Source organism: Semicossyphus pulcher, unplaced genomic scaffold, assembly GCF_022749685.1.
Source record: "Semicossyphus pulcher isolate SPU_LCO1_2020_fin unplaced genomic scaffold, fSemPul1.0.p SCAF_15, whole genome shotgun sequence".
In the NCBI taxonomy this organism is placed as follows: Eukaryota; Metazoa; Chordata; class Actinopteri; order Labriformes; family Labridae; genus Semicossyphus; species Semicossyphus pulcher.
Genome location: NW_027211659.1, coordinates 12,023,127 through 12,037,551, shown reverse-complemented (window position 1 = coordinate 12,037,551; position 14,425 = coordinate 12,023,127). Strand labels below are relative to the sequence as shown.

The window sequence follows — 14,425 nt, the reverse complement described above, 5'->3', positions numbered from 1 at the left end:
GTCAGTCCAGGTGTATGGGGAGCTTTGTGCACCATAGAGGGTTTCCTCACACTGCAGAGATCCAGCAACTCCCACGATTAAACATACAGTATCTTATCTTGGATTTTAAAGCTCTGTTCTAATCTATTTTATGCAGATTTGGATGTTTTTCCAAAGATAATTTTTGTATTTTAAGGAGCATCATGATTGGCCAAGATTTAGCTGAATATGCTTGAAACGATAAGCTGCAAAAAACAAACAACGGTGTGTCTCGCTGTCAAATTTTTATATATTCTACATGGACATCAACTTTTCCACAACAATTTTGGCTAATTCTAGTTTTTTCCATTCCCCTCTCTTCCCTCTTTATTAACCTTTAGGCTTCAGTGATGCACTTTTTCTTTATAACGATTATTTTTGGGCCTTTTCTGCCTTTATTTATGGGGAGGACAGTGGATAGTGTCGGGAACAGGGGAAGAGAGAATGGAGGATGACATGCGCAAAGAGCCTAGGGTTGGAGTCGCATCGAAGCGCCTCTGTGCATGGGCCGCCGATTTAACCGCTGAGCTAAACCGACTCCCAGTGATGCTCTTTTTCAAAATGTTGTCATGTCCATGCTGAATAACTCAAGAATCTGGCTTTTGATAGTGTTGAAATATCCAATAACACGAAATCCGTAACTACAATGGCTTATAAATAACAGATCCTGACACATACACAAATAAAGCAACAAAATGTCACCACAGATATGCAGCTTGATCGATGTTAAAAAAGCCTGCAAGTACTGCAAAGCAGCACTCGACAGTGACGGATGAGCCGAGAGACTCCGCGCTTTGAGGTGCTGCCCTTAAACTGCCTTTCACACGTACAGTACACACATACACATACCGAGTTACGAAAACCTGCTTCTATTTCCCAGCATATTCCCAAGCTCCTGTCATCCTTACCCAGATTTTTCTGTCTGCGCGGGAATAAATAAACTGTTAGCTGGATCGGTGCAGAGGAGGGAACCCAGATACGGGTAAATCTTTCCACCACACAGACTGTAAGTGAGTGACAGAACAGGTTTACATGCTGGGAAAAAAAAACAAAGCATAACAGAATAGATTCATGCTTGACAGACAAGTGCTTACATCGGACAAAGAAAAAGAAAGAACAGAAATGTGATCACTTTCCGAACACAGATAAAGACGAGGACGGACGTGCAAAAGAGAACTGAAAAAAGTGCAGTGCCATTTGTTAAGAAGGTTTTTTTTTTTTTTAATCTTTGGGAACTAGAGGAGTTTGTGGAAGCCGCAGCTGTTGGAGCTCGATAACAAATTACAGCCAGAGATACTCGAGCGGGAGTCAAGTGCAGATGGAGGGCGTCAATGGTGGGTATAAGAGCCATAAACTGCTGTGGAAGTGGATAAAACACCCCTGCAACAGGCATTTCACCTCAGCCGGACCGAGCCATTAGACTATTTAACTTATATCTAATCCCACCACGTTTATGGAAGTTTCTGTTTCAAGAGAGGAACGACTGTAAACAACCCTGATATCCCAATTAGATGTCTGAATTGGTATTTGCAGCGTTTTAATTAGTTTCCGCTCCTACACCGAGACGCCATTACTACTCTCATAACAATCGTAAGCTAGATGCAGCAACAAGAGCGCCAATACATCAAACAAGACGACAGGATAAGTCCGAATAAATCCTACTAAGTCAACAATTACTGCCGCGGTTAAACATCCGAGGGATCCAAATACATAACGAGCACAAAGTGTGGAAAGAATACTGAACGACTCGATCGATCTAATAGAAAAGAGAAATGTCTACGGACGACAATAAAGTGATATGTGATTCTCTCATAAGGCATCTGAGACACGCCAACTCGAAATTACTCTAAATGTCAAATAAATGTTTAAAAAAGTGAGAAAAAGTGCAGCAGTAACATTAATTTTGATCATTCAGACATAAACAGAGCCACTAATTCTCTGTAGCTTTTATTGATTAGTAGCTATTCACTGTTTAATCCTAACATGGCACTTGTGTGTATCCGCAGGGAGGCTGAAAAATAACCCCCCACAGATTCCTTCCTTCATGCACCCCTCGATGAAAGCTCAAAAAGTGCTTCTAGTAGCTTAAAAAAGAACACCGTGAACATGTAGTGTGGAGATTTGTGTCGCCCTCTCACAGATATAATCTGTCACCCACATAACACAGCTTTTCTTACTCCATCTGGACCCAAACTAAACCCTTTAAACTCCCACGTGGAGAGGGTTCTCTCTGTGCGCTAACAGCTAAAAATCTGTGCGCCATCGTCATCGCTGAAGGCCTGGCAGCCGTCCTCATCTGCCTCCTCATCCAGCTGGAGGCTGCCGAAGGAAAACTTGTTCCTGGGAATAGGGGAAGAGGAGTTAGCCTCTACTTCTCTACTGCTGCTGTTCCCCCTGTTAGTGTCAGACTCAGACTCGCTGGACTCTGAACCACTTGTAGTGGAGCAGTCATTTATTTGAACTCCTCCCATGTGGGCTCCACCACCCTGCCCTAAACGTTTGTGCCCCAGACTGGACCTAGGTCTGCCCGGTGCTGAGAGGCCGTTGGCGACCATGCGGCGCTCTAAAGCGGCCATACGTTCAGCCCGAGACAGGACGGGACGCGATTCTTGCCCTGAGGAAGACGTCCCCTGGTTTGGGTTTGTGTCCGGGTGGTATCGCACTTTGTGGGGTTTGTGTAAGCGAGCGGAGCGGCTCGGGAGAGGGGAGTATCTGCTCTCATCGCAGGGAGGGAGAGCAGAGCTGAAGCCGTTCTGCTCAGCGTAACCGTGGGAGTTTGATTGATGGAGGGGGTCCATGACCGGACTGGGGACGGCACTCCTTTGAGCGACATGCTGGACTGTGAGAGGGCTGCTGCAGAGCCGCTCTCTAAAATGTGCAGGGTCCACCATGGCGGTATGGAGGGGACTTTGGTTCAGCTTTTGGTATGAGTGTTTGGGAGCCTCGTTAAACTCAGGATTCATGTTAAGCGATTGTCTAGTAGAGGAGGGGGAATCTCTCTCTCTGTACCGCGTCATACCTAGAAAGTGCTCCTGCTGCACCTGCAGTGGCCCGTTTACACTCCCAGTGCCCGACCCCTGTGGCAGCAAGGCCTGCTCTCTATAACTGTGATTCATTCTTAAAGCCTGGTCCCTGCCCGGGCTGTATTCACTATCTACATCCCTGCAGTCAATGTACGGAATCGAGGAGATGCTGCCTCCTGAAGCCCGAAATGCTGGACCTGTATTCAGATGTTCGGGATGGGTCTGTCGTGCTGAGCCTCTTCTCTCCTCCGTCCTGGACACAGACCCCGTTCTGTCTCTGTCGTCGTGGCCGTTTCGCTGGTGAGTTGGGCTCAACCTCGTTGTCCTCGATGCTGAGGGGTCTTCAGCGCTCACCAACGCAGACTCCGTCCAGTGACGCCGATGAGGAGATTCTAACCCGGGAGCACCATGCTGACGGAGAAGGACAGAGATTCAATACTGACTGAAAGGTGTCACATATATACAACAATACCCTTTCCTTTCTACAGTTTAACTGTGTGACCCCTGGTTGGTTGTGTTAACGTGTAACCATGGGTGTAAATTAGACCTGCAAAGGTGTGCTGGGGTCCAAGGCAATTTGGACGCATGGCGTGGAGCTGCGACCACATGTGAACTCAGCTTGAACAGGTGTGTTAACAGTGTATTAATTATTAATTGCTAAGTATTAACAGTAGTGTTCATAAGTATTAATTAGACACTATCTTATAAGAGGGAGTGTTGTTGTACTGAATATCGGCACGGCTGTAATTATCTTCTCCTGCGGCCTTGTGCCCATGACCGAATCACTCCCCTGCTGAAATTCAGAACAACCACACAACCTCAAGTCTGATATTGCTTTTACACAACGGTTGTACAAGCGGCTTGTATCAGTCAACAATAAAAAGGTTCTATGGCTTCAACAACGCAACTTGTTTTGGGACTCGACTGGAACTGAACTGTTGCCAATCAACACATAGACATTTTCCTGTACACTTGCTTCTTTGTGTATAATTACACGTAACTGCAGAGCAGCTACTTTGTTTTATGTACCTTCATCTGTATTTATCTTGTTTCCATTTTTCATGCAACTAGTAAAATAAGTCTGTTAACAGTTGCTTTGGGGGCCTGTGTGATTGATCAATCAAACCGTTGACTTTTACGGTAATAAGAGCACATGAGGCGGAGTGATACTCATAGCTTAAAGTCCCTGTGCTGTTGTAGTCTATATCCACGCTCATGGCATGCCTCATGTCCAATCAAATAACTTTAGCTATATAACTTTTAAAATATCAAAAAGGTTTGATAAGGTGACACGTCTGAAAAAGTGAGACACTCACTTCCGCTGGCACTTCATGGTGGCGTGGAGAAGGCAAAGGCGACAGGCGGCTGTTGTGTTGGACCCGACTGCTGTGTTGGACCCGACTGTGTTTCCTGTAAGACAGGATGTTAAAGGTCAGTGTTATAAACTCCTTACACCCTCGCCTACACAAACTGTGTCACACACGTCGTGCAGCCTTTTACCTGTCAAACGGGATCTTCTTAAACTCAGACTCCCTCACATAATCAATCACCTGCTTCTGTGTGCGACCGCTGCAGAGACGGGAACAGGAGAGATAGTAATGAGCTATTCTGGGAGCGCTGTAGTAGGCTGTTAAGTGATGGGGAGATGCTGCTGTGTGAGCTGTGGCGCTGAGAGACAGAGAGCAGCTTTACGAGACAACTCTATCTACCTGAATCTAAAGGAGGAGCCTCGGGTGAAGAGCACAGGCTTTGGCTTGGGCTTAGGCTCCTCAAAGAGGCGGAAGAAGGCGTGGTATTCGACACAGATCTTCCAGAAGATTTTACAGCAGTCTCTGCTGGCCATCAGGAACTCCAGAGTGTCCTGATATGAACTCTGGGAGGACACATAAACACATGACTTAAAACACCAAACACTGATGGGTTTTGTATTTTAAACAGGGGCTTAACTTACATTTAAATCTGCCCTCAGCTTTATCAGGAAGCGTTTCCTTTTGAAGCTCAGTTTTCGCACTTTAGACCAGTTGAAGGCGTTAATCTTTGTGTGTCCCTGCAGCGATGAGAAATAAATTATAAACCTTTAACACCTTAAGAAATCAATCCCACAAGTTTCTGTTTATTTAACACACAAGTGTTGACCTACTAACTTCTGTAACTGACCTGAAACACCAGGACGCCCGTGTGTGCCACGGCTAAGCTTAGCCTCGTGCCTTCACGATCCTTGGCAGGGTGGAGGCGAATCCCGTACATCTCCAACCTGCGCGCCACTTCTAATAACTGATAGTCGGATTCTGCTGGTGTTTGACCTCTGCCAGAAAACACAACGGAAAGAAGTTAAAGAAAAAGGCTGGTGATAAATGAGATATTCTTCTTTCATAGTCCTCAACTTACCTGACAAAATAAAGACCAAAACAAAGAGAGAGTTAATGCTTTATGTGCCTGAGCTGTCTGTTAATGAGCTAAAGACTAATATAACTTCACCCCCCATTGTTGTCTAAAAACGATTAAGTGCAAACAAACTGCTGCACTAAGTGGCATTTTAGTTCATAGCCCGTGGACATGGACACTGCGGTTCCTTTGAGTTAATCCTATATAGATCATCCTGCTGCTGTAAATACTCCCTTAAGCAACAAATGTGTCGTAATCCGCTGCTGAAAATAGACCGCAACAAATGCACTATTTAATTATGCTTAAGTCACATTAGCTTTAACGTACAGATTCCAGCTTGTAACTAAGGGAGACATTAAAGAAAACAAGTACATTTTAATAGGTTTTTAATGATTTAGTGATAATTGGGCTTTGGGCTGCGAGCCATTAAAGAGCAGGGAGGTCAGGAAGTAAGAGTGATAGATTAGCTCATTATTAGTTTATGAGAGGAGAAGAACCTTTTGTAAATCCAGGTATTGATGTAAAACAAAAGCAGTAAAGAGACTGGAGAGAAGTTGAATTATAAAGTTTCTCTTATGTCCAGGTTTGAACATTTTGACTTGTGCAAACCGCAGTGTTCATTATGATTTCAGCACATTTTCACACAAATAAATTAAATCCTGGCTTATCATCCTACTTGTGTGTCCCGCTAATTGAGGTCAAAGACCGAGTCAGAGTGGATCCAGGTTTCTAATGTTTATCAGAGTTTTTGGAGCTCTGCTGGAAGGTCGGGGAGGGGCTGTAAAAAGCTAACTCACTCTCCAAATTCTTATCAGTGGATTAGCCTTCCTGTTTCCTGTGTGTGGTTTTTAATAAGAGATTTGACTCAACTTAGCAGCCTGCCGGAAGAACTGCAGTTATCAACAAGGAGAGCCTTAGGTGGAAAAATAAGCAAATTTTAAAGGAGCATTTTTTTATGTAACAGATGCTAACTGTGTTTTCACCCCTGGCTCGGCCCGGTCTGACGAAGAGGGGGGACAAGGGGTTTGATAGAGTAGTGGACAAACTGTAAAAGCTGTAAAACAACTTACAAAGGCGAGCTTTCCAATTCAATATACGATAACAGAGAACAGAGCACTCTGGAGAAAGAACCCATTCACTCTGTGCTTGTTTTCCTGAATGTGTCACCTGTGTAATAAAACTGCACAGCAGGACACGCACGAAGTCTGAAACAACCTTTCCTGTTCATGGTGTAGAGAATAATTGGGGTTCAGTCACAGCTAAAGCGACACTATGAACAGAGCCAAAAAAGATCTGGGTAACAGAAAAGGCTTTTTTAAAGACACAGGAAACTCACAGATTCTTTGAGTGAAACTCCATGATCTTGTCGATCAGGGGCATTTGATCTGGGATGTAGTTGTTGTTGAGGAGGTGTGACCGGCAGTGGCTCTCCTCGAAGTCCCCAATCTCAGCTAAATAAGGGAAAAGAAAGGAAAAATGCATGTTAGTGTATAAATACATGAAAATGAATGAAGTGACAAAACAAAGGAAAAAAACAATGAATGTCCAAATTTAGTCCCCAGAGTTTTGATGCTTATTGGCACAGATGCTTTAACTCTATATTAAAAGGGATAAACACCTTTCTTCCAGAAGAGATTTATGTAATGATGTATAATGTGCAGGTTGTTATAGTGGAATGAAACCCCGACAGGGTGAGCAGGACCCCGACCTATTAATTTGTAAATTATTTTATCAATTTAAAAATTATTATCTTTGCGTTTTCCATTTAAAAATACTGTTACACTAACAATGAGAGCTACGTCCATAGCAACAGTTAACTCTGTAGCCTTGTTAAAATGAGCTAACCTAGCTGTTATTACTCACATTATAATGAGCTAACCTAGCTGTTTTTACTCACAATAAAATGAGCTAACCTGGCTGTTATTACTCGCATAATAATGAGCTAACCTAGCTGTTATTACTCACAATAAAATGAGCTAACCTAGCTGTTATTACTCACAATAAAATGAGCTAACCTAGCTGTTTTTAATCGAATTAAAATGAGCTAACCTAGCTGTTTTTACTTGAATTAAAATGAGCTAACCTAGCTGTTTTTATTCACATTATAATGAGCTAACCCAGCTGTTATTACTCACATTAAAATGAGCTAACCTAGCTGTTATTACTCACATTAAAATGAGCTAACCTAGCTGTTATTACTCACATTAAAATGAGCTAACCTAGCTGTTTTTACTCACATTATAATAAGCTAACCTAGCTGTTTTTACTCGCATTAAAATGAGCTAACCTAGCTGTTTTTACTCACATTAAAATGAGCTTACCTAGCTGTTATTACTCACATTAAAATGAGCTAACCTAGCTGTTTTTACTCACATTAAAATTAGCTTACCTAGCTGTTATTACTCACATTAAAATGAGCTAACCTAGCTGTTATTACTCAACTTAAGAAACATTTCCACTGATGGTGAAGTAAGACATGGTGAATGGGACTGCAGGAGTCAGCGCAGCACCTGATTGAGGTTTTCTGTCTCATCAGTCAGAGTCTGTTGACATTTTCTTTACCATTCATCGTCTTTAATGTTGTTGTTGTTTCCCTGCACAGGACCGTGATGTGAACAGTAGCTCTGAATGTATGTTATACATAAAGCTTTGATGATAAGCTGTGTAAAAACAGCACAATATGTCTTCAGAGACATTTATCTGATCGCCTCTTTGGTCTCTGGAGCTAAGTGAGGAAGCAGGCATGGGGAACTCACACTGGATAATATGGGAGACCATCAGCGCCGCACTGCTGTCATTGCACGTCAGACGTCCACAGGAAACATCCTGTTTGATCTGCAGGGCAAACAGGTACCTGCACACAAACACAAACAGAGTTTACAGATCTGATGGAGTAGATGTGGTGGTGGTTTCCAGTGCTGGAGCACGATCAAATGAACGCTCAATTCAAACAAGACACCCGAGGGAGCTGCTGTAACTAAATTTATGATAAAACACAATGTACCCTGGTGCTTTTAATTTCACACCAGGCTTCCAAATAAAGTTGGCCCATGTGCACATTTTGAGTTTAATAATTAATAAGTGGAGAGAAGCAGTTTGTAGAAGATTTACTGACTGTGTTATGTTACAGTGCTGCTTCTGCTGCCAGACAATTTAACTGAGTCTTAGTAAAGAGATAATAATAAAAATTCTTTTAAAATGCAAACATTCAGAATGTTTTCCCCTTTATACGATAGGACAGCTGAGAGAGAAGAGAGGAGAAATGTGGGGAGAAGAAAGCACCAAATGATCGGCCGACTGGGAGTCCAACCTGTGATCAGTGCGTCGAGGACTGTAGCCTCTGTACATGGGGCACCTGCTCCACCAACTGAGCTAAACCAGTGCCCCTATACTGTATGTGTTTACAGTTATTTAAGCTGTATATACTGTATGTTTGTGTATATATATATATATCTGTGTTTGTGGGGGTTTGAATTTATACTGCAACTAGGTGTTTGTATTTAGTATGGTTTGATCCATGATCTTCTGGTCGATGAAATCTCAGAAATAAAGCGAAAAATGTCAAATAAAGTCCGAGATGATGCCTTCAATTTGTGTTTTGTCAAATCAAAACAAAACAAAACTTGTTCACAACAAATCAAAAGAGAAAAAAGCATCAAATCTTCATGTTGAAGGAGCTAAAACCACAAAATGTTGTGTGGAGTTTTAATAATTGATTACTTAGTTGTTGCAGATCCATTTAAAGTCGCACTGATGAAAACGGCAAAACTCAGTCATGCCACAAATATCTTATCACAAAGTTTCAATACCACTTGGATCCACTGTAGATAAGATTTCTCATCTCTGCTAACCAATTTGAACTTTCCAGAGAATAATGTTTGGATACGATCTGTTTTCATGAATGAACATTCCTACATGTAGGAGATTTGGATGCTGTGTGCATTTCTGTGTAATGCCTGCAGATTTTAAGCGATGTTGATGGACGGCTTTTGATACATATGTGGTTTCCTTTTTTCAGAATATTAACCTAATGAAAATCCAGATTTGAGGCACTGAGTACAAGCTTTCCTTTTTTATTTGATGCTGTTGTTCTGAATGCCATGCACCCACGTGATCTTAACTACCCTGCCTCGGCTCTACATGCAACCACATGTTTGTTATTTCATGCATGTTTTTCGCCAAACGTGCACAGAATTCTCTTTAAAATGTGTGTGCACTATAAGCCAGCTAGTTTCAAAATGATTTATTAACTCCCATTATTATTACTGCGCCCACTGTTGCAAGCTACATTGTAAAAAAAAAAGCATCTGAAGTATGCGTGGTGTCTCCGCCAAGAGCTACACACACTCACAGGTGTGTCAGAGCGATATTAGTTTCTGCGTTCTCCACTCTGACAGTAAAAACATGCAAGTGGCTCCACAACATGGAAACAGAAACCAGAAAATCATTAGCTCCACGCTAATCTCCTGAGGCCTAAATCAGAAACATGGCAGCCGTGACGTGTGAATCGCAGCGCCGTGGAGGGAATAAATCTTAAGGGAACAGGTGAGCATGTTTCATTTATGCTTCTACAATCGCTTTCAGTCAGAGCTGAAGTCACTCTCATTAAATATATAAAACGTGTATTTCAATGCAGACTGAAAGCTGTGCATGATGTAGAGATGAAATTAGTTTACTATGTGCTGTATGAATGAGCTTACTACGCTCACCTTGTTAGCTCCTCCAGTAGCTGGGCGTGATCTGGAGGGAAGAACTTCACAGCAAACCTCAGGATTGTGTGCTTCGGCCCTGTGAGGGAAACATTAGATTAACACTTAGAAAATAATGCAGCCAGTTGCCAGTTGATCAGGTACAGCTAGATCAAATAAGAGCAGCCTTAGCAAAACAAACACTCCATATTATGCAACCGAATTTAACGGCCAAAACCACAAACAACATCCTCATAGCGATAAAGCTGAATCAAGTCAGTCCAAACAAAAACAGAGAACCTCCACGGAAGCTGGTTTTATTGTTAGGATAAAACTGGGACACTTGCCTTGAAAAAATACATAAAGATTTCGAAAAACTTACGTCTGAGCTGCTTGATAATAGGCTTGATATGGTCCAACCAAACCTGTTGAAAAAGATAAAAAACACCACATCAAGGAGCTGGTTAGAAGCAGAACTAAATTTGTTATGAAGCTCAATTTTACAATTGTTCCATCCTGACTCACAATCATCTTTTGATGGTTCTGAAACTCCAGGCCGAAGTAGTCGCCCTCGATGAGGTTCATGTGGGAGCACACCAGGTCGAACAGCACCTTGCCCGAGGCTTTTTGCTGTGAACACAAGGAAAAGAAAGAAACAAAGAACTCTGGTTAAAACTACATTTGTCTTAGCTTTGACGTCCATGTTTACTATGAAGTTTTGTTGACAGCATTTACTAGTGAGAAACAAAATAAGAGCTGCCTTGTAGAGCTGTGACACCCTGGGGAAGTTAACGTCACCTAAATAGTTGACAACTTTGTCCGTCTAAATTCCTCTGTATCCCCCCTCCGTCTCTCCACCCTGCGTTCAAAAGCTCAGCCGGCCACAAAAAGCTATTGCAGCTACAGGGTGCTGGACCTCGTCTTTGATCTGTGTTTTCAGTGTCATTGCTGCCACTGACGAGGACCAGCAGCCTTTGAGTCTGATACAGTATCAGGATGCGATAAAGACTCCGCCTGGCCGCGTCTTTCCACACATACAGTAACAGTACACACAAACACTTTGAAGTCTTACTTAACCATCCACTTTCTGACAAATACTTGCACATAAACACACAGGAAAAAAAATCAACCGCATCTTTGGAGGGAGAGAAACGTTCCCATGCAAGGTCAAATAAATGTCAGGGATTTCCACGGAAACGCTGCTGCGGTTACAGACGCCCTAAGGAGACACAGAGCTCTGTCAGAGACTTTCTGCATGGCTGAATCCTCGTGACTGGTCTGCACCAGTGCGCAGCGTATCACAGCTACAGAAGTGAGTGTTTATAGTCGCAGTTCCCTGTAGCATGGATAAAGATCCATGGCGGCGTCTGAGGGAAGCAGTTTCCCCCTTACTTTTACATAAAAAGGACAGAGTTACGACAAGGATTCCCTCTTACAGTTGAACTATGTTGACATTGTCTTTTCATCCGACAAAAAGGGGGTTTGCCTGCCTGTAAATCCACGTGCTGTTTCAAAGGCGAGGCATGACTGCCCGTGTTCCTTTTAATGCTTAGAGAGTAAAAACTTAAGCTCTAACAGCTTAGTGACAGGGTTTACACTTCCCCAACCAAATCCATAATCTTCCCCAAACAAGCACCCCCAATCCTCATCGCTCCTCCCTGCGTCTGTCCCTTCCTGTGTGTAGCACCGCTATCCCTCTCCTGGCTGCCTCATGCAGAGCAGAGGGCATCCCACCACTGAGGACCAGCTGTTTCCATATGGTGAGGGTGCTGATGAGGGGGGGCACACTGAGGCTGGAGGGAAAGAGGCCATGAGCCAAAACACACGCTTCACACACATTGCTTCGTACCAGAACCAGCAGGCGATATAACCCCGGAATGAATTGTGTGTCTCATGTTTTTGCGCACAAATATGCTCAGCAGCAGCAGAGAGCCGAATCCAGTGAAGGCCGAGGAGTGTTCCTGCGAAGCTCTCTCACATCCAGACTTATAAATCTGTTGTCAGAGCAAAGTGACCACGAGCCAAGCAGAGATGGGTTAGGCAGAGGCTGATTAGAGCAAAGGCAGAGCTTGATTAAATGCAGCTGTTGCAGCCCTGGAGTTATGGTGCTGCCATTTGACACTGCTGCAGCCCGCCACAATAAGAGCGCTGTCCTTAATGAAGCACGAGTCGCAGAGATTGACTGCCGTCATGACGCAGGCGCTTGGAGGACACTTTGTGACACAGTTTTCACTCTGAAGTCTATGAAGCGTTTTTACAACAATGTAATGATACAGTGCCACTTTTAAAGCCTTTGAGAATTCAGCTTGAAAAGGGAGAATGTGTATATGATATCAAAGTTGAGCTTCTCACTTTGCACCCACATAAATCTGAGTGACAATAAGGGGTTGATTTTTAGTTCAGAAACAGCTTAATTTGTTGTTTGGACCATTTTTTAAGACTGTGTGGGAGCGGCAGATCATGTTTTAAGTGACATCTGCCTGGCTCAGCACACAGCAATGACGCATGTGATAATCAGCGTAGTACAGCGCTAAACAGTATGTTTGAGTTGTGTCAGAATCCCAAGGAGAAAGCAGAAGCCATCTGAAAATTATTCATTTCAATTAGTCACTGAAAAGAGTTGCAGAAAACGTCCCTAATCATGTCACAGTTAGCAGCTAGCATACACATGCAGCATTAGCCATAAACACAATGCTAAAAGACGGCTGTGTAGCGTTAGCTAGTAGCATATTTTTGCGGAACTAAGCTCTCGCTGTTGACACTCAACGGCCCCCTCGAAAAATAGTTGCTCAATGACCAAACTAAACTTCTGCGTAAGAATATTCACAGTCGGAGGTGACATTCAAAAATCATTAGCGGACAACACTTAGAAAAAAAGCTAGTGTTTGACATTTGCTGAATTTGTTGTGTAACTGTAAAAGTAAATATCCAAGATACAATGGCAGAATGAAACCCAATTTCAGGAAAGTTTACAGACACTTAAATGTTAGGTTTTTATACTTTTAAAATCAATGCTAACTCATAGGCTGGGTTAGCTCAGTGCGTAGAGCAGCCATTTACAGAGGCCACAGTCCTCGACGCAGCAGCCGCAGGGTCAAGTCTCGCCCTTGGCCCTTTGCTGCATGTCATCCCCCACTCTCTTCTCACATTATTTCCGGTCTCTCTGTAGCTGTCCTATAAATAAAGATGCATAAAAGAATCTTTTAAAAAAAAAATACTACTATTTGCAAATTGCCTAGTTAGAAGGTTAATGTGGATTTAGGGTTTGAGTGGTTTCAACACAACTGCACTCCAGTCTTCTGACCTGATTTCTGACTATAATATATTTAGGTGGTGTCAAAATACACAACATGTGAACACGTATAATGATAGCACACGAAAGTCCCACTCTAGCAGGTGAAAGCCACACCTTTGCTGTGGTTATATTAATCTGAAAAGGCACAACACATAAGCACAACTCCCCTGTGAATTCCCCAAAAGAAGCGTGAGAAACCAAACGAGTACGTAATTATGAAACATCTCATTCCAAAACTATGGGCATAATTTGCTGATATAACTCTTCTTGGAAGGCTTTCCACAAGAATTTGGGATCAGGCAGCAGGGATTTAACTCCCATTCAGACACAAGAGCATTAGTGATGTGGTGTGATAAGACCTGGCTCACAGTTGGCCTTGTAGTTCATCCCAAAGGTGCTGAAAAGGGTTGAAATCAGGGCTGTTTGAAGGCCAGTCAGGTTCTTGCTGGGGCGAGTGAGGTTGAAAAAGGGGAAGGGCAAAACCATCACAAAATATAAGGTACTTTTTGAAAATGATGGTGTCTGCTGTGGAATAAAAGCAGCACAAAGCCAAAAGACAGAATGATAATATCGGCACTGATGAATCTGATCTATACTCCTCTTTCATAGCAGATATTTTTGATTGACTGATTCATAGCAGTTAACAATCATACCGCAGTAAAAGATCAATGCTAACAAGTGCTAAAAGGCTCAAAATTACAATGTTAAGCACTACGCAAAAAAATTAAGGTGTCATTTGCTATACACTCAAACCTGCAAGAGCTGACTTTTAGGCCCCTTGGGAGCAGCTTTAAAGTTGAATTGGTGAACTATGGAGGAACACTTGAGCTACCTGATGAATGTCCCTCTCTCTGTAAGCTCTGTTTTTGGTCCCTACCGATTTCTGAGGGAAATATCTGGCTCCTGAGCTGCTAAAACTCCCACCGTTCTCGTTGCTAATTGGCTGACATACACCGATCAGCCGTAACATTATGACCACCTGCCTAATAATGTGTAGGTCCCCCTTTTGACGCCAA

The 14,425-nt window shown here is 42.9% G+C and overlaps 1 protein-coding gene across 1 annotated transcript in view; it reads right to left on the bottom strand.

Annotated features, from left to right (window-relative positions):
* LOC138592100 (FERM, ARHGEF and pleckstrin domain-containing protein 1) overlaps positions 1-14,425 on the bottom strand; it is a 61,589-nt gene that overhangs the window by 17,390 nt on the left and 29,774 nt on the right. Inside the window, exons 3-13 of the mRNA XM_069662723.1 lie at positions 10,640-10,744; positions 10,497-10,539; positions 10,136-10,214; positions 8,183-8,280; positions 6,763-6,877; positions 5,199-5,346; positions 4,993-5,088; positions 4,751-4,914; positions 4,542-4,610; positions 4,358-4,451; positions 3,239-3,452 (exon numbers count right to left, since the gene is read on the bottom strand). Coding sequence (XP_069518824.1) covers positions 3,239-3,452; positions 4,358-4,451; positions 4,542-4,610; positions 4,751-4,914; positions 4,993-5,088; positions 5,199-5,346; positions 6,763-6,877; positions 8,183-8,280; positions 10,136-10,214; positions 10,497-10,539; positions 10,640-10,744 — 1,225 coding nt within the window. The remainder of the gene's footprint in view (positions 1-3,238; positions 3,453-4,357; positions 4,452-4,541; positions 4,611-4,750; positions 4,915-4,992; positions 5,089-5,198; positions 5,347-6,762; positions 6,878-8,182; positions 8,281-10,135; positions 10,215-10,496; positions 10,540-10,639; positions 10,745-14,425) is intronic.